General features: G+C 44.2%; 1 protein-coding gene across 2 annotated transcripts in view; it reads right to left on the reverse strand.

Annotated features, from left to right (window-relative positions):
* LOC149310430 (spectrin beta chain, non-erythrocytic 1) overlaps positions 1–23534 on the reverse strand; it is a 280279-nt gene that overhangs the window by 64170 nt on the left and 192575 nt on the right. For both annotated transcript variants that reach the window (XM_089528912.1, XM_089528913.1), the window contains 7 exons: positions 16082–16255; positions 14939–15030; positions 12374–12454; positions 10393–10508; positions 7843–7955; positions 5264–5451; positions 2809–2926 (listed from right to left, as the gene is read on the reverse strand). In XM_089528912.1, coding sequence (XP_089385038.1) covers positions 2809–2926; positions 5264–5451; positions 7843–7955; positions 10393–10508; positions 12374–12454; positions 14939–15030; positions 16082–16255 — 882 coding nt within the window. The remainder of the gene's footprint in view (positions 1–2808; positions 2927–5263; positions 5452–7842; positions 7956–10392; positions 10509–12373; positions 12455–14938; positions 15031–16081; positions 16256–23534) is intronic.

A 23534-nucleotide genomic window follows, 5' to 3' on the forward strand; every position in this document is an offset into this window, starting at 1 on the left:
TTCCCCACATGAGGCCTTCTTTGGCAGAGAGGGTATTCAGAGGAAAAAATGGCTCAGATATTCTGATTTAATTAAAGACGCCCAGGGGAAGATGGAGTTTAAAACCCAAGAGGAACTTCAACTGGCTGATATCACTTGCCACTGGTATCTATAACTGAGGTACTTCTGAAAGTTTCCCAGCCAATTTCTGTGAAAAGACTGCCAAAGAATGAAGAATGAGAATGCACCACCCACAATACAGTCTATTCCACTTTCAAACAGCTCTTACAGTAAATAAGTTCTTCTTAATGTACTCTGAATCCATTAGTTCGTGTTCTATTATCTGGAGCAGCAGAAAGCAAGCTTGCCCCATCTTCATGATGTCCTTTCTCTAATATTTAAACATAGCTATCTAGTCACTTCTCAATCTGAAGTGATGTACAAGGTCCATCTATCAGTTTCATCATCATGTGGCAGAAGAGGAAGAAACAAATTCTATCAGTAACCTGGAACAGGGCAAGTGAAGGGTGTAGCTTGTTGTGTGTGTGTGAGAGTGGACTTGTGAGAGAAAGTATGTCTGATGAGAATCTGAAGGTCAAGACTGAGAGGTCTGGAAGTCTGTATTTGGCTCATGGTCCAAAAGTTCCTCACTTCTCCTCCTAGTTTGTAAGAATTACTTTGTATTTTCTTTTTACTATAGCTTTCAGAACAACACCTCAGTGACCATAGTCACTGATCATCCTGAAGGATTCTAGTTACTGTAGTTCAGAACAGCTCTATTCCTGCTTTATCATATCAGTTTGCCTACCAATACTACTGACTGCATTTTGACTTAAAGTAATAATAATAATAGATTATATTTTTATCCCGCTTTTCCGCGATGATCAAAGCGGCTTACAGATTAAAATTCAACATAAAAATACATACATATCAATAAAAAACAATGTAAAAAATATCATATTAAAAACTATTACACAGCCAGCTTGGTTGAATTGATCCAAAAACATTGCAAAAATCATTACACAATAGGGGGAGAGGGCATAATATCACATCTCAAGCTGGGTGAAAGAAAAAGGTCTTAAGGTTCTTTCTGAAAAGATCCAGGGAGGTGGTGGAACGGAGCTCTTCGGGAAGGTTGTTCCACATTTTTGGGGCCGAGATGGAAAAGGCCCTTTGTGAGGTCACCGCATATTGCGCAGTTGGGACCTTCAGCAGATTCTTCCCAGCTGACCTGAGTGTGCGGGGCGGATTATATGGGGAAAGGCGGTCCTCCAAGTACCCTGGGCCCAAACCATTTAGGGCTTTATAGGTAATTACCAACACCTTGTATTGGGCCCGGAAGCGAATAGGCAGCCAATGGAGATCTTTTAGGATAGGTGTTATATGGTCTGCCCTGGAACATCCAGCGACCAATCTCGCAGCCATGTTCTGCACTAATTGAAGCTTCCGGGTTTGGTACAAGGGTTGCCCCATGTAGAGCGCATTACAGAAATCCAATCGAGAGGTTAACAGAGCGTGTACTACAGTTTCAAGGTCCCCCCGGTCCAGGCAGGGTCGCAGCTGGCGTATCAGCCGAAGCTGATAAACAAGCGCTTCTGACCGTCGCATCCACCTGAGATGTCAGTTGGAGCGATAAGTCCAGAAACACTCCCAAGCTGCGAACTGAGTCCTTCAGGGGGAGCGTGACCCCATTCAGGACGGGTGGATAAATTTCACTACCCGGGCCTGGGGAACCTATCACCAGTACTTCCATTTTCTCTGGATTCAGGCTGAGTTGGTTTTCCCTCATCCAGCCCATTACTGACTCCAAGCAGGCATTTAGAGGAGAGATGCCATCCCTAGTCACTGCATCAGTCAGGGACACAGAGAAGCAGATCTGGGTGTCATCAGCGTACTGATAACACCGCGCCCCATGTCTCCGGATGATCTCTCCCAGAGGTTTCATGTAAATGTTAAATAGCATGGGGGACAAAATAGCTCCTTGAGGGACACCAGATGTAAGTTCCCTCTTATCAGAGAAGATGTCCCCCAGCTGCACCATCTGGAATCTACCCGAGAGGTAGGAACGGAACCACTGGAGCGCAGTGCCCCCAATACCTAACTCCCTCAGGCGTTCCAGAAGGATACCATGGTCAATGGTATCAAAAGCCGCTGAGATATCCAAAAGCACTAACAGGGACACGCTTCCCCTGTCCATGCCCAGACGGAGATCATCGACTAAGGCGACCATGGCAGTCTCAACTCCATAGCCCGCCTGGAAGCCAGTTTGAAATGGGTCAAGAAAATCTGTTTCATCCAAGATCGCTTGGAGTTGGAAGGCAACTGCTCTCTCAATCACCTTTCCCAAAAAAGGCAGCAGCGACACAGGCCGATAGTTGTTATGTATTAGGGGGTCTAAGGAGGGCGTTTAGCAGAGGTTTAACAACAAAAGTAGAGGTGGGAATCATAGTGCTGGACTGCAAAAGTTCCAGAAGCCTTAGCTAGCACAACTAATTGTGAAAAGGGCTGGGACATGCTCTACAGCAGCCTCCGGAGGGTTACAAGATTCCCATTATTGGCTTAGAGAGACCCATTTGGAATTGACTATCATGGGTATGAATTTCTCCCCCTGGACTACCTCTGCACTGTGCTTCTTCGGTTTCTAGTTTTCAACTTCTGGCTCCATACTCTCAAGATCTTTGCACTCCAGTATGCTATAAATCTCTCCCCTGTTCCACTTATTAATTCAGCAGCCTCCAACAGCCTGATCCTGCCCAACGGTCTTCTGTTCAACTGCTAGGACTGTGGGTGAAGTAGGCGAATATTTTTTTAAAAAAGCACTGTATTTACCTTGTTGATATCTGAGATGAGTTTCCCTTCCCTGGGCATGTACACTTTCTGATTGTTAGCTCTCATTTTGCTCTGAATAGTGAAAAGCAGGACTTCCAGGTTTCCTTTCTCTGTGAATCTAGAGAAGAGGGAGTAGGGGAAACACAGATAAAAACATTACTTCTTCATGGAAATGATAAGGGCATTTCCAACCAGAAATCTGCATATTTTACATGATTAACAATTTTTCTTTCTAAAAAAAATAAGTGTCAGTGTGACAGTCTAGGCAGAGACAACCAACTGGACATGTTGTATTTAACTGTACATATGAAGCAATCAAAGCGATTAAAAAAACATTTTCTTGAGCTATCTGTTTCATCTTATCTTGATAAATAGCAAATTTGGAGCCACAATGTTAAATCATTGAAATTAATGCATGTCCCCAAATTAGCTTTTCAGGGCAGAATTAGGGAAGTTGAACATTTGCAAAGGTTGGATTATTGTTGCGCAATGCATTAATACACAATTATATGAGAAATCAGGGTTTATTTAACATAGTTTTTGGTTTACTGCTCTGTATTTTACAGATTTTAGCTAACTCTGTACAGTGGCTACCGTGAGACAAGCGACAGGGATTTCCCAGTACTTTGCTGGTACACAGTAGGGGTTTGCTTTTGTTTTTTTAATGAAAAAGGGTTACTCCTGTTCATTTTGACAGCAGGAAAATCTTCCCTATGCATGATGGATATAAAGGCACTCAGCATTTGCTGACTGTGAATGAAAGGGACACTGTTCAGATAATTTGTGTATGCTGGAGCTAATAAACAGCGGGTGTGCGATGAAACCCCCAAATTTATACGAAGTTGTCAAAGGACATCTATATCCTAAAAGGAATTACTATTCTCATCTAAAGTAAACCCCCTGAAATTGATAGAATTTGTATAAGTGTTCACTTACCAGTCTAATCACATGAAAAACCAAAGCAGAAATGGAGCTGGACAGTAATGGCTTTTTCTGCAATTTAGCACATGATGTCGTAGCAGTTCAATCCTCTTCCTGCAGAAGACATTTGTAAAAGCACGTCTTCTGTTGAATGGATTTTTCAGCTAGACAAAAGATGTGGTTTTACAACCATCTCATATGGGAAGAGAACTAAAGTACTATGACATCATGGAGAAAGCCACTAATCTTCGGCTCCATTTCCTTTGTGTTTTATTTTGTGATAAGGCTCCAGGTTTTCATTGATTCAATGGGTTTACCTTAGCTGATTCTAACATCTATATTTAGGAGCACCAGCATGTCACTTTGAATGGCATGGCATTCTGAAATCACAGATTTCATATAATAAAAGTATATTCCTATATGAAAAAGGGCCAAAAGAACAGGGAATTCATAGTAAACAATATAGGAAGTGTTCAGGTTAGATTTCAAAAAGTACAAGATGGTAGCATTTGCTGGATTTCCCCCCTTTGCTAATGGTACAAAATGATACAAAAGCTTAGAATTCAACTTTAGGTTTTAGACAAATTATAATGTGGTGTTTAAAAAACTGCATATCAATAGAGGAAAGTACACTGCTCAAGAAAATTGGTAGGATAATAATTCAACCTAAGAGCAGCTGTCTTGTATAACAAGGATAACTGTTATATAGAACAATACATAGGACCAATTGGATTGGTCCTAAAAAGAGCCAAATTCCAAAATAATTCAGATTACATGAGGAACTGAATACATAATTCAGAATATGGCTGGGGAAGGCCTTTTCCTCTATGTATCTATAAATCTTGTTGGACTACAGCTTCCATTACATCAACCAATGCCTATGCTGGTTGGGGCTGCATGGAGTTTTTGTACTCCAAAACATGCAGAAATCCACAGGTCCACCATCCATCATTTATATTAATGGGGCTTGCAGAATAATCATCTTTCAAGATGCACAGAGTTCCTGAGCTGAAAAAATAGTTCTGTCCAACTCAAAACTTTGGAATTTTTCCGACACATAAATGGAACAGCATACCTCTACATACAATATGTAGTTGTTCAAGTAAAAGATCTGCTAATCCCTACAACTGGAAATCCTTTGTGCTTTTGTGGGTGCACACATCTGCTTGGCTGCTGTGTACACATTTATAGCACAATTACATGATTGTATATATAACTGCCTTCATCCCTACAGTGTTATGTTTATGGCGCAAACCACTTAACAGTGTTGTTGTGTTGTTTGCGGTGACAACAATGTGACGGACAGAGACCACAGAGTTAAGCAAGATATGGATACAACCCAGACAAGTGGCATAAAACTGTTCAACAAATGTCAGATTCTATTTAACAATGACTAGAAGGTACAGCATAACCAGCCTCTAATTGTCCATGATTACAAGATATAAACTGCCTACAGGATTCCCATCTCTTTTAGTAAACTGGGATTAATTGCCTCTAGCGAGGAAAAAAAAAGAACACAGTGGATGAATCCTACTTGGGTGGCTTCTCTACTGTGCGGTAGGTGTTGAATGCTTGTAGCTGCTGTTGCACTCCAACCAGTGAGTTGGCAAATTTGCGGTTGTTCAGGATGATGATGGTTTGCTCAATCCACTCAAGGAGATCAGAAGCCAGGGACTCATATTTTTCTATCATCTTCTCTGTTTCAATTGCATTGTCAAGCACCTACGAAAAAAGATTTCAAAACAAGCTGAGTGGCAAGGCCTGAAATATGCACTACACCTGTGGAAGGGAGAAAAGAGCTGAGAAAGAAGCTTATGAAAAACACCTGCTGACTTCTGAGAACAATATAGCAATAAAACATGAGAAGAAGAGGATACATTGAATTAGAATCAATGAGCTTTTTCAGGATCCCAGGCTACTTGTAGGGCATATCAGAAATGGAATCTCAAGGTTTGACAAAATGCCTCCCTCCTGCAGAACTAAGATCCATCTATACTATAGAAATAATGCGGTTTGATACCACTTTAACTGCAATGACTCTGCCCTATAGAATCCTGGGATTTGTGGTTTTGTGAGGCACTAGCCCTCTTTGGCAGAGAACACTAAAGAGTTAGTAAAAGTACAAATCCCAGGATTCCACAGAACGGAGCTACAGCACTTAATCATGGTGTAAAACTGCATTATTTCTACAGTGTAGATGCAGCCTTAATTTTTCCAGGTTCCGTTTTCTTCACCATTTGAGTGCAGCTAATTTACAAAAAAATGAACAAACAAGCCCTGCAATTAAATAAAGAACTGAATAATTTGCTGATGAAAAAGTATTCTGTCTAACTTTCTAAATCTTGAAATCCCAATTCCAAATAACTCAATTCCATGTGTAAAACATATTCCTAGGAATCTCAGAATGTTGAGAACTGCAAGGCTGAGAGACATTACTGCTGAGTCTCTTCCAGCAAGTCATTCAGATGATTTTTAAATGATGAATTTTAAATGTGGATAATTTCAAAATATGTATGCCTTATTTTAAATTGTTGCATGTTTTAGTTGAAGTTGTGCATTGTTTATTTGCTGCTGTTCCCCGACTTGATCCATGGGGAGAGGTGGGTAAGAAATAATAATACTGCTGCTAAGATGTCTGAAGTTTTTTCAGCTCATGTTCTCATAGGAACTCAAGAAGGCAACAGCATCAACTGCCACAATCTTCTGAGGAAAGCTGCCTTCCAACCCTCCCACTAGTTTGGCTGTATCTCTCTGGTAGTGTTGAAGCTTGCTGAAAACAAAAGACCGTGCTTTGTTCCTTTAGGCCCTAGACAAAGTCAACTGATTACACTGGGAGAGTAAGACCTCATTCCCACTACTTTTTAAACCGGTTCAATTTGAAGCGGTTTAAATGACATTTAGCCTTCTCTGTCAGAGAGCTCTGGTGCCATAACAAACTACAAATCCCAGAATTTCATAGCATTGAGCCATGACACTTAAAAGTGGTGCCAAACTGGATTTTTTCTGCAGTGTGGATACAGACTGATGCACGGTATACAGCGGCAGGAAGAGGCATCCGAGAGCCGCCTCTCTTTGCACAATGTGTCTACGCAAAAAAGGGACCGCTTTTTGCGCCACCGCAAACAGCTGGTGGAGGTGTGTGCATGTTGCTGCTGTGCGGCTCCATCTGGAGGCCACACAGCAGTGACGCCATCACTACACGTGCTGTCTGTTTGGCGCTGTGCAGTGAGGACGCCCTCGTCATGTGTAAGGGGCATGTGGGGGGGCGCCCCTCGCATGTGATGAGGGTGTCCTTTGGGGCCCATCTGTACCGGGCCTTAGTCTCAAAGGTACTACAAGATCCCTTTGCATACTGATTTTCTAGACTAACATGGCTATGTCTTTGGATTCTATTACAATCAATGAGAGGCTTCTGGGCATATTTCCAGAATTCTGGGCAAAATGTGGCTTAATTTACAAAGTACATAATTTGACAGGCATCTTTACCACAAATGTGTAAGACAGGTTACTCATATTTCCATTCTACAGAAGGGAAAACATAGCCAAGGAAAGTACTAAAATTAAGCAGGGAATCTGTGATGGGAGGATTATTGTTCAGTTTATTTTTGTTTCTGTAGATGTTGAGATTTTAATGCATCTTCTCTACACTTGTTAACAGGCAGCACGTGGTCCACTAGATACCAAATGGGTTAAAAATCTCATTTCTAAACTAAAATGAACTTTGGCATTAGGCAGATTTTGCAATGTCATATGCCACCAATATATACATGCACACATATGTGTGTAAATGTTTTGTTTTAATTCAGCACCAACTTATTGAAGGAGAGAGATGGGAAATGGAAAGTGAGCAGGGAAGGAAAAAATGAGAGTTGGTATGGTAATATATATAACAGACAAAAAATTGTAAAACCGTAGCTTAATTAAGGGTATTTAAAAGAAAGGCAATACCATTTGAATGAATTCACAGTTAATAAATCTGACAAAATTCACAGTGGGAAGCAAAAATTGTGATTAAAATAGGAAATTAAAGTCTGCATTTTATGGGACTCTGGAAGTCAGCAGAAAATAAGATTTAAGTGAGCTGCATGGCATATAAAATTGTAGCTTGCAAACCTTTCCAATACGCTTTCCTTCAACAGCTAAAGCTTTCATCTTTGAAAAGTAGTGGTAATATGTCACCACATAGGTGATAATGGACTTTTCATCAGGATGGTCAACACTGATATCTGAAAAACAAACAAAGAGTTTCTTTAGTACACAGTTGGGTTGTCTATGACTTTAAAACAGTCCCTACCATCATGCTGGGAATTTACTTATTCAAGGCTCTGATGTTAAGCTAAATGGGACCAGCTGTAGAGCATTTCCCTCTCAGAACCTGGAAGTTATTTTCTGGAATATAACTCTCACCCACTGGGCATGCTAGCTGAAGGATTTTGGGATTTGAATTCCAAAAAGAAATGTCTCCCAGCTCTGCTCTCTCCTGTAGCATTTCATAGAACTTAACTCAGGATGCAGTGTTACTAGGTTTTGAGTCTGCTATATTGTTATCCTGATTTTTGCTCAAGGAGTTCTCCCACTTCCATTTCATCTCCACAAGAACCTTGTAAGGTAGGTCAGTTTGAGAGAGAATAACTGACCCAGTGAGCTTCACGACTTTGTGGGAATTTGAACTTGGGGTTCCCTTCTCTCGCTGCAACACTGTACCATTTCTGAAATGAGTTTCCCAGAACCACTCTGTAGTTGAATTTGCATTGTAAAAATAATGTAGTTTAATACCACCTTAATTGCTATTTCTCAATGCTTTGGCATCCTGGAATCTGTACTCTGTTGTGGCACCAGAGATCTCTGATAGAGAAGGCTAAATAATTCACAACTACAAATCCCAGAATTGCATAGCATTGACCCATGGCAATTAAAGTGGTGTCAAACTGCATTATTTCTGCAGTGGACGTGCAGCCTGTATCACTGATTCCAGCTGATCAAAAGCAGTAAAATACAGACTGATGTGATAGCAATGATACAAAACATATTCTTACAGATATTATAGAGTGGGAGGTGTTAGTGAGGAATGAGCTAATCCTACAGCTGCTGTTGATGTGCTTAGAATAATGTCCTACTTTGGGTCTTCATCAAAGGTCTAGCGTTAAAGTTTTAAAATAAAATGAATATTTATTTCTCCCAGTAGAAGTATATGTAGAGTCATTCACTCAGCCAGAAAGCTACCCCACTATAGATGGCATGGTTTGCCTGTAAAACCACTTGTTTATTTCTATGTGCCGTATACAGTCGCTCCACCTAACTCGCAGATCTGAGATCCACACCCTCGATATCCATGGAGGGACGACCTTTGGTATAAGGCTTGAATATGCATGGGCCTCCGTTTTCGTGGTGGTGGTGGGGTCCAGAATGGATCCCCCATGAAAATGAAGGGCCAACTGTATACACAACTATAAACTGACCTCATGTATAAGTTGAGAGCAGGTTTGGGGGCCAAAGTTATTGATTTTGATATGCCCATTGGATAGGTAAGGGGTAAAACTGGTGGCGTGCAAAGGAAAACAGTGCAATTGAACTTAGAAAATTCCAACAGGCATAACTACTTGTACTCATAATAAAGGCTGGATTGATAAGAGAGTAGAAGGGAGTCAGTGCTTCCAGGGCAGATTAAACTTTTGCCTTTCATTAGGGGATGAATGGATATATATTATATGATTTAAAGTACAGTACTTACATTGACCTGTGGATAAGTTGACTCAGGCTTTTTGGTTCAATTTTTTAACCTAAATTTCTAGACTTATACGTGAAAATATATATAGTATGTCTTACAACAGAGAAAGAATAAAGAGAACTATCAGACTTTCATATCAACATATTTAAAAATGTCAGCCTAGATTGGGAATAACTTCCGCTCCCCATATGTTTGCAACAAATCCAGCAAGTCTTTTGTCAAAAAATGAACAATTCTATACCACTATGCCTCTTGGGGGTACAGTAAGAAACTTCCCTACATTTCTGTATCCCAATACATCTTTTAGGTCTAGAGGGATTTTTTTGAACCCCAAAAGTGATTTCCGTGGTTGCAAGTCACTTCAATTTTTGAAAGACAACCCCCTCATGGGAGGCAACGCCAAGTGCACCTCATGCCTTGTAGGCAAACAAAGGGCCTCTGATTAGAAACAAATGGGGAGCAAGAGCAATGTTGGGGGTATGACTTTCCAGTCTGGTAATGGGTATTGTGCGTCCCCCTGATCTTTGGAAATGGCCCACCTCTGTCATAGGGTGTAGCTACACTGCAGAATTAAAGCAGTTTGATGCCACTTTAACTGCCATGACTCTATCCTATGGACTCCTGGAATTTGTAGTTTCTGACTGGTCTGTCAGAAAGTTCTAGTGCCTCATTGAACTACAAATCCCAGGGTTAAAATGGTGTCAAACTGCTTTAATTCTGCAGTGTTGTTACACCCCTACATTAACTCAGTAACTCAGTGGATGCTCCTGCAGAATGGGTTTTTGATCTGCCTCTGATGCAATTCTCCTTCCCCTCTTGATGGTACATGACTGTGTAGAGATAAGGACAGCAAAATAACTCTGGCTGGGTGTGAGTGAGATGCAAGGGTGAAGGTGTAAAGAAGAGACATCTGTTTCAGTAGCAGAAGTTCTTACCTTCCGGGTCCAACAGTTTAGTAAGGCCAAGGTGTTGCTCTGCTAGGTTAAAAGCATTCTGCAGATTGTAGTGTGCATTTGATTTCTTCAGCTTATCAAAATCAATTAGATCGGGCCTAAGAAAGGAACAAAATATTACCTTATGGAGCCAGGAGTATTAGAATAGGAGAAAGTCACATCAGCAAGGCACACGGATACTGTATCCACACTGCAGATTTAATGAATTGACACACCTTTAACTGCCATGACTCAATGCTACAGAATTCTGGAATTTGTAGTTTTGTGAGGTACTTAGACTTCTCCATCAGAGAGCTCTGTTGTCACAACAAACTACAAATTGCAGGATTCCATAGGATGAAGCTATGGCAATTAAAGAGGTGTCAAATGACATTGATTCTGCAGTGTGGAATCAGCTCGGATAAAGCTACATAGGGTCATGTAAATATCAACTTTTTAGGACAGAGGCAAATTCACTGGTACTTATCATCTTTGAGGCACTGAAGATGCATCATGAGTGAATGAATAATTTAAGGAAGGAGGGAGGATAAAGCAACATGGGAAAGAAAAGCAAGCATGAGAGGGAGACATCTACATGCAAGGGATTGGTATATACAAGAGAGAACACAGATTAAGAGCATTATGGGGGTGGGGAGAGGACTAGAGAATTTCCTTATGATTTCCATGTTAACTGGAATTAAAAAGTTTGTGCATATTGGAATTTTCCACCAATTGTGGATATCATTTTTTTCTATTATTATTTCTAATAACACTAGATAGTAATACTACTGCCACATAAAGGCCAAGTTTCGAAGAACAAGTTCTGGACAAAGTAAAGGGTTTGTTTTTCATTGTTTTCCAGATAATTATTCCTACTGCTGAAAAGACAAGCCACTCTACAAATGATACAGCATTTGGCTTTATTTCAATAGAGGAAATTGTTGTGGGAAAGTACAAATGAATTCCCAACTGGATGAAACTTACTCTCAAAATAGGCTCAAGTTACTTTCCAAATTAAGTCATTACTACAATTTTAAAAATGATAAATTATTACTATTAATGTTAGCATGGTGTTTTATGGAGTAATGAGCAAAACAGAGCAAAATATAGACAAGACAACAGAAAGAGGGAAGGAGGCAAAAGGAGATAAATTTGAACAAAGGCACTACAGTAATCCCTCTGTATTGACAGATTTTGCATCCATAGATTCAGCCATCTATGGTTTGAAAATATTCCCTCCCACAAAAAAATCTAAAAAGCAAACCTTGATTTTGCCATTTTATATAAGAACATAATATCACTATTCCATTGTAAACAATGGGACTTGAGCATCCATGGATTTGGGGGTCCACGGGAGGTCCTGGAACCAAACCTGGTAGCTATCAAAGGCCCACTGTTCTTTGAATTAGAGAAGAGCCAGCATGATGTAGTGGTATGAGTACTGGCCAAGGACACTGGAAGACAATGGTTTGAACCCCTGCTTAGCCATGGAATTCCACTGGGTGACATTGGGCAAGTCACACTTTCCTAACCACATCGGAAGGCAAAGGCAAACCCTATCTGAGGAAATTCTGCCAAGAAAAACCCATGATAGGTTGGTTTGCCTTAGGATCACCATAAGTCAGAAATGACTTGAAGGCACACAACAACAGTAATTATACTAAGAATGCAACTCTGTGCCCAGTTTACATGGGAGTACACCCCATCAAACATAGGATTTACTCCCAAGTGTACATGCATAGGCCTGGGCTGTTTGGGCTGTAAGTGTTTGGGGAAGAGGTCTACAGGATTAAGCTGAAACTATTCACATAAGAATTAGATTTTGAGCTGGAGTTTGACAAGTCAGACAGAAGGGATACAACATAGGTGTGGGAGGGAAGGGACATTGAAGACTCTTATTATGACTGAGTTGTAATTCTGCATCCTTTGGTTTAGCAACTGTTGTTGTTTTTTTAAACTCATCAATCTTCTGACAAATGCCCACCTGTGTTTGTGGATTAGTGCGTTGAAAGCCATGCCATCCCTCCAGCTGGTGGTGAAGTTGTGAATGTTGACGTTGGGATAGCTGACACAACAACAAAATCAAAAGGAAGGGAGGGGGGAAAAAGAAAACCCAGTCAGTATAGGATTAATGCTCATAGACATGAAAAATGAACAGCATCAACCAGCTGCTCAACTGGTTGTGCTCAAGCAGCCTTTGAATTACTTGTAGTAAAACAGGCTATGGCACGTCACATCATCTTCTTACAACTCCACTTATAGAAGTCTGCACTGACCTGGCATCCTCCAGATGAGTTAACCAAGTGGTTCTCAATTTTTGGGGTTCCATATGCTTAAGTGTGCTACATACTCAAAAGCATTTGAAGTCCAAAACATCTGGAGGGCAAATAGTCAAGAGGCATTGTTTTAATCTACAGTTCCCATAACCCCACAGCAAGCACCTGTAGGGTTTTAGGAGGTTATAGCCCTAGATATCTAAAGGCAGTGACGGGTGTTGTCGCTGATGTTAACATGGTGAATTTGCTTTGCATTTCAGTTCAGACTTTCATAGTGTTAAATCATATCCCCTAAATAGTTTCTTCACCCTGAGTAGCTTCTTTAAATTTTGGACTAAAAGTTGGGACAGATGAATGAGTCTACTGACATCAAAGTCAACATTGTTTGGAGGCTTTCCAGTTGGGGAAGGCTGCTTTAAGAGAAAGTAACAAAAAGATGACGGAGATTCAGATATGGAATTGGAAACAGACTTCTTGACCACTGGGAAAATGGAACTGTCATTAACATGCAAATCCTCCAAAGCCCCAATACTGCACCAATGGATATTAAAAGGCGAATATGCATGGAGTCACTATCAGAAGCCAGGGGGCTGGGGATGAGCCAGGCAAGAAAGGGGAATCCATCAGGGCAGCTGAGAATGCAAGCGGATGAAGGGGCCAAGACTCGACTCTAGGGTGAGATACTCCCTTTGCATAACTCAGCCAAATGATTAGCCAGCTGAAACTAGGGAGCAAGGGGAAGGGTGAAGGTTGTAGAACAAGGAAGTGGGACCTGTTTCAGCCTGAGAGTCAAATTCAATTTCACCTAAGTTCTGAAGTTAAGAAATGCAGCTGCATCTCAGCAGCAGATGGGGCCTAAAATGACAGTGTATTTTATTTTAAAGCTCTTTCTGCCATTAATTAACCTTTAGAAGAGGCATTTCAATTTTTTTAGACTTGAGGTGGTGGTGGTGGTGGTGAAGTATAAATGTTGGTAAAACATTAAATTATGGTGCAATTGGAAAAGTGGTGTGATGATGATCTAAGGAGTTCCCAAGGGTCAGAATGGGAGCCCAAAGAGCTGGTTTCAACCCTCAGACCTGACACCAAGGGAAGTAGATCACAACTAGCTTCTCTTCCTTTAATAAGACAAATAACCTCCTTTTAGAATTATTCAATTAAAGAACAATTGATGGCAAAAGGCTGGTTCCTTCCTTAGGGAAGAATAGAGCAAAGGTGACTGGTCTTATATTTTAAAGCCGAGATGGGCTTAGAATAGCCCAGGGCTGCATGCAACCTCCCAAGACTGATTCCTTATGGATCCTCCAAAAGGTGAATTGGCATCCTAGAAGCTTCCAAGAGCAGCAATACAAATTTTAAATAGCCTTCAGGGCCCATAGCACCGTTTAACATTTTAAAAATCACACAATTTTTCCAAAGCAGAATATCATCACTACCTGTTTTGTTTTGTTTTTTAATTTTTTGGATAGCCCTAGTGGCAGAAAATTGAGCCTCAAAAACCCACTGTGGCTGCTTAGGCTACACATAAGTGAGTCAACCACATAAAGAGAATACAGGACCCACATAAAAGGTCTCGTTTCCCATCCGAAGGATGCAAAACTGGAAGAGAATGCAGAAAACCATGTACATGTTCCACTTCAGAGAAGGCAACTATTTTAAAAGACTGCTTATATAAAATGTGTGGGACCCTACAATTACCTAACAGTTGAAAAGGGCTGTTGTCAGAACAACAGTGTTGACTCAAGCCAGTATATCCAGAAAACATCTTAGACAGACTTCCACTGCCAGCAGAACACCTTCCAGTTACTCAAGATAGTCCTGATAGTCTGTTTTAACATAAAACACATAAAGGAATCAAATAGCACCTTTGAGACTAATCGGGAAGAAAAAAGTTTTAGCATAAGCTTTTGTGGACTCAATCCTCTTCACCAGAAGCATCTAATGAAATGGACAGAGCCCACAAAAGCTTAATTTCTGTTTCCCAGTTAGCCACAAAGGTGATACTGCGTTCCTTTATGACTTTCCAGTTATGATGCTGCATGGGAACACTATGTACTGCTTCAATCTTACTTGCCTGGAGAAATTTGAGCAGCATGCTACATAAAGAGTTGGAAGGTGTTCTCCAGAGGTGCTGGTCTACAACATATATATATAAAAACCTTGCAGTCATCTTCCATGTTAGAGGGAATATGATGGGAGCTATAATAAAACCCACCCTGGAGGACATGGCTTTTAGAAGGGCTGGCCTCAATTATCATTTGATTCAAACTTACCCAGCTGTCTTCATCTGGCACCACAGCAGTAGTGCATCTTTAGCAGACTTCTTTTCTTTGTTGTCTTCCGTTTCAACACTGATATCCTGAATCTATAATGCCACACAAAAATGTGAGTAGCAGTTTGTCAAACTTTCAGCCTATTTATTTCATACTGGTCTTTCATACTTCTGAGACAACAAGGTTACTGAAAGAATAGTGAAGGAACAATTAACAAGCCAAAAGAAGAAGAGGTTTTAAGGGAGTGTGCATAAAATTTGAAAACAACAGCAATCCTTACTATTAATTTGATGGACTCTTCTTAAGGAACATGTCCTTCTTATGTTTTCTTCTCCAATGCAGCCCAAGGATATTGGGAATTTCCACTTTGATTTTAGATTAAATGCAGTTTAGCATGTCTCCTGAACTCCAAACTGTGTTTAATGTTAATATGGTTTGTTGAAAGAAGCCAGTTTTGCAAATATATGGTTCAGTTAGTTTACTTCAAACAAACTGTAGTTAAGATTGGCCATAGTTTACAGGAACTGAACAACAGAGCAAATCATGGTTTGTTTGTTTTTTAAATAAAACATGATTTGTTCTGTTGTTCAGTTCCTGGAAACTATGGCCAATCTGGAAGTAAAAATTTGGGAACTCCTTGCAACGGTGTGAAAGGGCTAAATATGTGTGGGAAGTAGTCTGTAGGTGTGAGCCAAAGAAGAGGTAACACTAATTCCTGTCACAATGAACAATGAGTTAGCATGAGATCCAAATGCAGCCAATGCTTTACAAAGACTGGCAGTGGTCCAGGCAAGATTAAGCACCCTAATCCCCCAGATTTTAATGTAAACTCAATGTGACTTTAAAGTCTGGAACGTAGTTTGGGTTGTGCCTATAAACCCTATGAGATTTAAGGCCTCCGTTTCAGGCCTGAATAGCTCCAATATACAAAATTCTGAAATTAAGTGCAAAGAATATAATGTCCTTGATCCTATCCAATATATGAAAGAAAGTTAAAGAAAATCCAGTAAAAGATAAAGGAATATATCATTCAGATCTTTGCAAAAAGATGACTCAGGTAAGGTGTGTGCATGTGTACAGAGGACTGACAAAAATCAAAATCAACTGGAGATAAACATGAGCCAACAATGATTTATTATTTACCTGGAATCGCAATATAATAGTCCAAATAAGGCCAAGAGTTAGTCTGTGATTCCCATCCACAATATCATGGGATCCCATGTTTTCAAGATGTACTCGCTGTTCTTTCAGAAACTGGAGGGCTTTGTCAACATTTTCCAAGCAGTGGATGCGCATTCTTCCCTTTGTTGGCTTGGGCTGCATACAATATTTGTTTAAAATTAAAAAAATAATAAAAAAGCAGAGAAAAGAAAACATCACTGAAAAGGTAGCAACAAAAGTTTTTTGTTCCAAATTAACTGGCTCATTTTTGATCGCCACATCTGAAAGCATGTTGTGATACATAGCTGTGTGTGTTACATGTAACTTCAAGTTGCCTGTTGATTTATGGTGATTCCATGAATTTTATCGGGTTTTCTTAGGCAAGGAATATCCAGAGGTGGTTTCCCTTTGCCTTCCTCTGAAATTTAGCCTACAGCACCTGGTCTTGCTTTGTAGTCTCCCATCCAAGTACTAATCCAGCTTGACACTGCTTAGCTTCCAGGACCTGACTAAAACTCCTGTATATGCATGCCAATTGGTACATATGATAGAGTGCCTGTCTTGTGTTCCCTTCCACCAAAGTGTGTTGGGAAACCTTGAAGGTCAGTGTTTTTACAAGTTTATCAGAGCTCTTGTTTCCATCAGAACTCTTAGATGAGGGCAATGACTTGAAGCTCCAGACAATATATTTCATGTAATATTGATTAGGTGTGTCTGTGAAGCAAAATGAGGCCAGCTTTACAAGGGCACATATCTTTCAGCACAGTAATAAATAAAACCCTAGAGCCTTCAACCTCCTGCTCCATCACTCATCGATGTTCCCTTTAGCAATCTCTGTAGTCATTCCTTTATGCTATCCAAAGTAGCTTAGGGCATTGCTTACAGCACGCAAAGACCTCTACAACTTTATCATTAGGTGACACAATAAATATTGTCTTTCTGATTTTTTTTTCTGGCCTGGAAATAAGTGGTGAAATATTTTTGTTGCTTAATTTATATCTGTCAGGCTCTGTTAAAGGCAACAGGGCACAGCTAATGAATATGGTGCCTAACCAAGCTGAGAATGAATTTGTACTCAAATCTTGCTGGCATAACTCAAGAAAGTATCTGCTAATTCATTCAAGCCTCTAAATGGTCAGGGTCTCTACAAAAGCATGATGCATTCAGTGTACTCTATACAGTTATCTCCTCCTCCTCCTCCTCCTCCTACTTTCCCTCTATGCTTCCAAACTTAGATTATTCTCTTAATAGCGCTTCCCTTAATTCTCCACCTCCTCTAAGAATGCTACACAAAATCATAATCTGCTGCAGCTGCAGTTGCAATAGATTAGTAAAATTAACCAAAAACATAAATGCTTGCTCTTGTGTGCCTTCAAGTAGTTTCCAATTTATGGTAACCCTAAGGCAACCCTATCATGGGGTTTTCTTGGCACAATTTGTTCAGAGGAGGTTTGCCTTTGCCTTCCTCTGAGGCTGAGAAAGTGTGCCTTGCCCAGGGTCACCCAGTCAGTTTCCGTGGCCGAGCAGTTTTCCCAGAGTCATAGTCCAATGTTCAAACCACAATACCACATTGGCTTGTAAAAAGATCTAGTAGTTTGCATCCAGAACCAAGCTAGATATTTGATGGAAATTTAGACTGGGGAAATTTTTTTAGATTTTGACTCTCGTCATTAGCAATGCTGACTGAGGATTCTGCAATCTGTATTCCAAAGAAGTAACTTTTGCAAGCACAGTGTCTATCCCATCCTTATGCTCTACACATTTTGCTAGCTACTCCCCAGGCACACAAGCCTAGCCAAATCTTTGCCTCCTTGGCTTGCCCAAAGTTGGGTTTTAAAATATGGTGTCTACATGGTGCTAGTTAAATGTAACTGAAACACTCAATTCTTGTCATTTTGTAACTCACATTCCTTGCAGTGGTGGGAAAGTGCTAAACAAGCAAATAAAGCTTTGCATGCATGCAGTAATGAGAACTGGGAAGCGTCCAGGGACTGTCTGCCAAACATGTAAACCCTTTTTCAAAGGGCCGATCAGAGTTGTAGCCAGGACTGATTGAGGAGACCTCAGGAGAAGAGAACTTTAGAATTGCTTGGGAGGTTCTTTTTTAAAAAATCAGATAGATGTGAGGAAGAAGAAATTTGTTCCAGCCAGCATTTATAAAAGAACAAGAAAGGAGGAAGTAATTCAGCAATGTTAGACTGAAATACCGCAGAAAAAAATGCAAATTGAACAAAGCCACATTAAGATCATTTGTCAAGTTGCTGTATTAAATAGGCTTTGTGTAGCTCATAAAAAGAAGGGGGAGCCAGAGATACAACTGCTCCCAGAATGATGGCAATTTACTCAACCTAGGCCATGTCTACACATGCCAAATAAAACACCCTTTCCCTGTTCCCACGGGATGCGTGCGGATGATGCAGGGCCCAATTCCCAGTTCTGTACAAAGTCCAGCCAGTCCAGCACTGAACTTGAGATATAACACCCTCAAAATATTTTTTAACAACTCATCTTTTGCTCTAGATCTCCTCGGAAGATCCAGAGCTCTCCATTGTGATGCTAGGCAGCATCCTGCTGTGCCGCCTGGCACTGCCACCTCTGGAGAGAGTAGCTTGCTTTGAGGTCACAACAAGGCATCCAGCCATGAAATTGATGCTGGACAACTTGTTCTGACATCACATTGAGTGATTCTTGCCAGTGGCAGCAGTGGCACTGGGCACCATGGTGGGAGACCCATGTGAACAACCACCCAGCATCGCAATGGAAGTGCCCGGGTGATGGGTGATGTTGGAGCAGTGAGTAGCCAAAGCCAAAGAGATGGTGGTTTTGTTCATAGCTTGAGAACATCTCCTACACACCATGTCTCTTAGATTCTGGACTCTGATCCCATTTATTTCTACCCAGTAGTCTATTCCATCACATCACATCTCTGTCACCTGTGTTCCACCCCATTCACGCAATAATCCCAGATCTCTGCAAGAGGATAATCTTGCAGGGTAACAAGTGAATATTTTCTAACTGGCAGAATTTGGTGCTACAAGAAAAGAGACATGGGATAAAGGTATAAAGCATCTGAAAGACAAAAGTCAGCCCCCCAAATAAAAACATATGTGAAATTTAGCATGGCCATGTGCTCTAGGTTGGGTTAAAACAAACAACAAAACCTGTGAGTTTTATTCAAAAACAGTTTTTCTTTTTGTTTTTTGCATTAATGTGTAGGACTATACCAATGTAGGACACAATTAAGTAGTAAAATGTAATTCAGGTATTATGGCCACTAGTTTAAATTACAATTATTCTAAGAAAAAGGGCTCTTTTTAAAAGCAAGTTGTTTTGGTGGAACCTATGTTAATAGAAGGGTTTGTTTCAGAATGGCATTTCTTGCACTATAAAATAAAGTGCTTAAAAACAAGCAATTGGCATTGGATACTGGTCTAACAATGAACAACTGCCAATAAACTGTTAAAAGTTAAAATGTTTAAATTCAGTCATTGTTGTTCCAGTATGAAGTTGGAAAAACCGTAATAACAGCCAGACGCTATCATGGGGTTTTCTTGGCAAGTTTCTTCAGGGGGTGTTTTCCATTGCCATCTTCTGATGCTGAGAGCACATGACTTGCTCAAGGTCACCCAGTGGGTTTCCATGGCCGAGCTGGGATTCGAAACCTGATCTCCAGAGTCCTAGTCCAACATTCAAACCACACTACACCACAATGGTGTATGAATAATCAACTTTAAAAACCACAAGTGTTTTTCAAAGTCATTTAGTTTAAACCAGGGGTAGGCAACCTTTTTGAGCCGGGGGCCGGGTTGGTGTCCCTCAGGCGACTGGGGGGCCGAAGCCGGGGGTGGAGCTTCAACCCTCCGGGGCGGGGCCACGTGCGGGGGGTGGAGCTTCCACCCTCCAGGGCGGGGCCGTGTGCCGGGGGTGGAGCTTCCACCCTCCGGGGCGGGGCTGCGTGCCGGGGGCGGAGCTTCCACCCTCCGGGGGCCAGGCCTCCCCACCTTTGCTGGCCCCTGACGGGGCCCCAGGCCCCGTCAGAGACCGGCAAAAAAGTTGGTGGGGGCCACCAGCGCTGGAGGGCCCCCTGGAGGGCCCCAGCAACAGCACCGGGCCTCCCAGAGGCCCCCTGCCGTCCCTCGGAGCCCTCCTGGAGGGCCCCAGGGATGGCAAAGGGCCCCCCAGAGGCCCCCTGTTGCCCTCGGAGCCCTACTGGAGGGCCCCAGGGATGGCAAAGGGCCCCCCAGAGGCCCCCTGCCGCCCTCGGAGCCCTCCTGGAGGGCCCCAGGGACGGCAGCAGGCCCCCCAGAGGCCCCCTGCCGCCCTCGGAGCCCTCCTGGAGGGCCCCAGGGATGGCAGCAGCCCCCCTGCCGCCCTCGGAGCCCTCCTAGAGGGCCCCAAGGACGGCAAAGGGTCCCCCAGAGGCCCCCTGCCGTCCCTCGGAGCCCTCCTGAAGGGCCCCAGGGATGACAAAGGGCCCCCCAGAGGCCCCCTGTTGCCCTCGGAGCCCTACTGGAGGGCCCCAGGGATGGCAAAGGGCCCCCCAGAGGCCCCCTGCCGCCCTCGGAGCCCTCCTGGAGGGCCCCAGGGATGGCAGCAGGCCCCCCAGAGGCCCCCTGCCGCCCTCGGAGCCCTCCTGGAGGGCCCCAGGGACGGAAAAGGGTCCCCCAGAGGCCCCCTGCCGCCCTCGGAGCCCTCCTGGAGGGCCCCAGGGACGGCAGCAGCCCCCCTGCCGCCCTCGGAGCCCTCCTAGAGGGCCACAAGGACGGCAAAGGGTCCCCCAGAGGCCCCCTGCCGCCCTCGGAGCCCTCCTGGAGGGCCCCAGGGACGGCAAAGGGCCTCCCAGAGGCCCCCTGCCGCCCTCGGAGCCCTCCTGGAGGGCCCCAGGGACGGCAAAGGGCCCCCCAGAGGCCCCCTGCCGCCCTCGGAGCCCTCCTGGAGGGCCCCAGGGACGGCAAAGGGTCCCCCAGAGGCCCCCTGCCGCCCTCGGAGCCCTCCTGGAGGGCCCCAGGGACGGCAAAGGGTCCCCCAGAGGCCCCCTGCCGCCCTCGGAGCCCTCCTGGAGGGCCCCAGGGACGGCAGCGGGCCCCCCAGAGGCCCCCTGCCGCCCTCGGAGCCCTCCTGGAGGGCCCCAGGGACGGCAGCAGGCCCCCTGCCGCCCTCGCAGCCCTCCTGGAAGGCCCCAGGGACTGCAATGGGTCCCCCAGAGACCCCCTGCCGCCCTCGGAGCCCTCCTGGAGGGCCCCAGGGACGGCAGCAGGCCCCCTGCCGCCCTCGGAGCCCTCCTGGAGGGCCCCAAGGACGGAAAAGGGTCCCCCAGAGGCCCCCTGCCGCCCTCGGAGCCCTCCTGGAGGGCCCCAGGGACGGAAAAGGGTCCCCCAGAGGCCCCCTGCCGCCCTCGGAGCCCTCCTGGAGGGCCCCAGGGACGGAAAAGGGTCCCCCAGAGGCCCCCTGCCGCCCTAGGAGCCCTCCTGGAGGGTCCCAGGGACGGCAGCAGGCCCCCTGCTGCCCTCGGAGCCCTCCTGGAGGGCCCCAGGGACGGCAAAGGGCCCCCCAGAGGCCCCCTGCCCCCCTCGGAGCCCTCCTGGAGGGCCCCAGGGACGGCAGCGGGCCCCCCAGAGGCCCCCTGCCGCCCTCGGAACCCTCCTGGAGGGCCCCAGGGATGGCAAAGGGCCCCCCAGAGGCCCCCTGTTGCCCTCGAAGCCCTACTGGAGGGCCCCAGGGATGGCAAAGGGCCCCCCAGAGGCCCCCTGCCCCCCTCGGAGCCCTCCTGGAGGGCCCCAGGGACGGCAGCGGGCCCCCCAGAGGCCCCCTGCCGCCCTCAGAGCCCTCCTGGAGGGCCCCAAGCATGGCAGCGGGCCTCCCAGAGGCCCACTGCCGCCTTCGGAGCCCTGCTGGAGGGCCCCAGAGACGGTAGCGGGCCTCTCAAAGGCCTGCCGCCGCTGCCGCCGCGGCTGCCCATCGCGGCTTTTCGCCGCTCTGGGCGTCGCCATTTTGGGTGAAAAAATGGTGGCGCCCATAGCCCCAGAGGCCGCTCTGGGCGCGGCCATTTTTTCACCTAAAATGGCCGCGAAGTCTCGCGCGACCTCGAGGGAGGTCGCGCGAGACTTTGCCGCCCAAAATGGCGGCGCCCAGAGCGGCGAAACGCCGCGACGGGCGGCCGCTGCGGTGGCGGCGGCAGCGGCAACGGGAGGCAGGGGCCGGCCGCCAGGCCTCCCCGGGCCGCATCCGGCCCGTGGGCCGGAGGTTGCCGACCCCTGGTTTAAACCATGGTTTAAGCTAAACCAGGTTTAAACCAACTTGGTTTAAACCAGCCAACCCTCGTTTGAATGTCTGCTGTATATAAAAGGCTATCTGGTCCAAGAGCAGTTTAAAGGCCAAAGAACCCAAAGATGAAAGAGCGTTTGGCTTGAAGTTGCTTAGGTAGCAGTCTGAGCAATTATTTCCTATTCAGACTATGCAATTATAACACTGTTATTCCACTTCAATTGCCATGTCTGCATCCTATGGAATCACAGAGTTTGTTGTTTGGTGAGGTGCTAGGACTCTCCATTCTAAACTACCCTCCCTAAACTGCAACTCCCAGAATCCCATGGGATGGGACAATGGAAGTTAAAGTGGAATAATAATGCTATAATTCAGGGGTAGGCAACCTGCGGCCCGCGGGCCGGATGCGGCCCGGCGAGGCCTTGGGACCAGCCCCAGCCTGGTCCTGCCGCCGATTGCTGCCAGGGCCTTTGGCCTCTCGCGCGCAGGAGCAATTGTCTATAGAAGCCTCAGAAACATGCATTTATATTAACATTTTTTAAAAAAATCAGCAATTTTTTTCGTGTGTCCTCCACTTTTTAAAAAAAGTATCCACCATTTGAAAATTTTGTCCTACATTTGTCCCGGTTTATTTATTTATTTATGTCACCTAATTACAGTCTTCCCCACTCTGATGAGATGCATTATATTTCTTATTAAATTATAGTCATTCCTATTTTTTTTTATCTATAGATAAAAACCAGTGTAACCAGGGTATGCAAATATTGAGAGCCAGCATGGAGTAGTGAGTGAGTGTTGGACTGACCAAAGTTCGATTCCCTGCTCGGCTATGAAACCCACTAGGTGACCTTGGACAAGTCACATACTCTCAGCCTCAGGGGAAGGCAACAGCAAACTTCCTTGGTTTGATTTGTAAGTAATTGTATGTTGTTTTTAATAATTAATAAAAATTTAAAACTAAAACCTTCCTCTGAACAAATCTTTCCAAGAAAACCCATGATAGGGTCACCATAAGTCAGAAACTACTTGAAGGCACATAGCAACAACAATAGCAACAACACAAGTATTTCCCAAGTCTTCTGTCCCAAAGCTTATTGACAGTCTCAGCTAGAGTATATTCAATTAGTTGTTGAATGATGAGTCAACACTTATACGAACCCCACTGAATCAG

The sequence above is a fragment of the Sceloporus occidentalis genome, unplaced genomic scaffold (assembly GCF_023333645.1).
Source record: "Sceloporus occidentalis isolate IW3139 unplaced genomic scaffold, rSceOcc1.0.p SCAF_6, whole genome shotgun sequence".
Classification (NCBI taxonomy): Eukaryota; Metazoa; Chordata; class Lepidosauria; order Squamata; family Phrynosomatidae; genus Sceloporus; species Sceloporus occidentalis.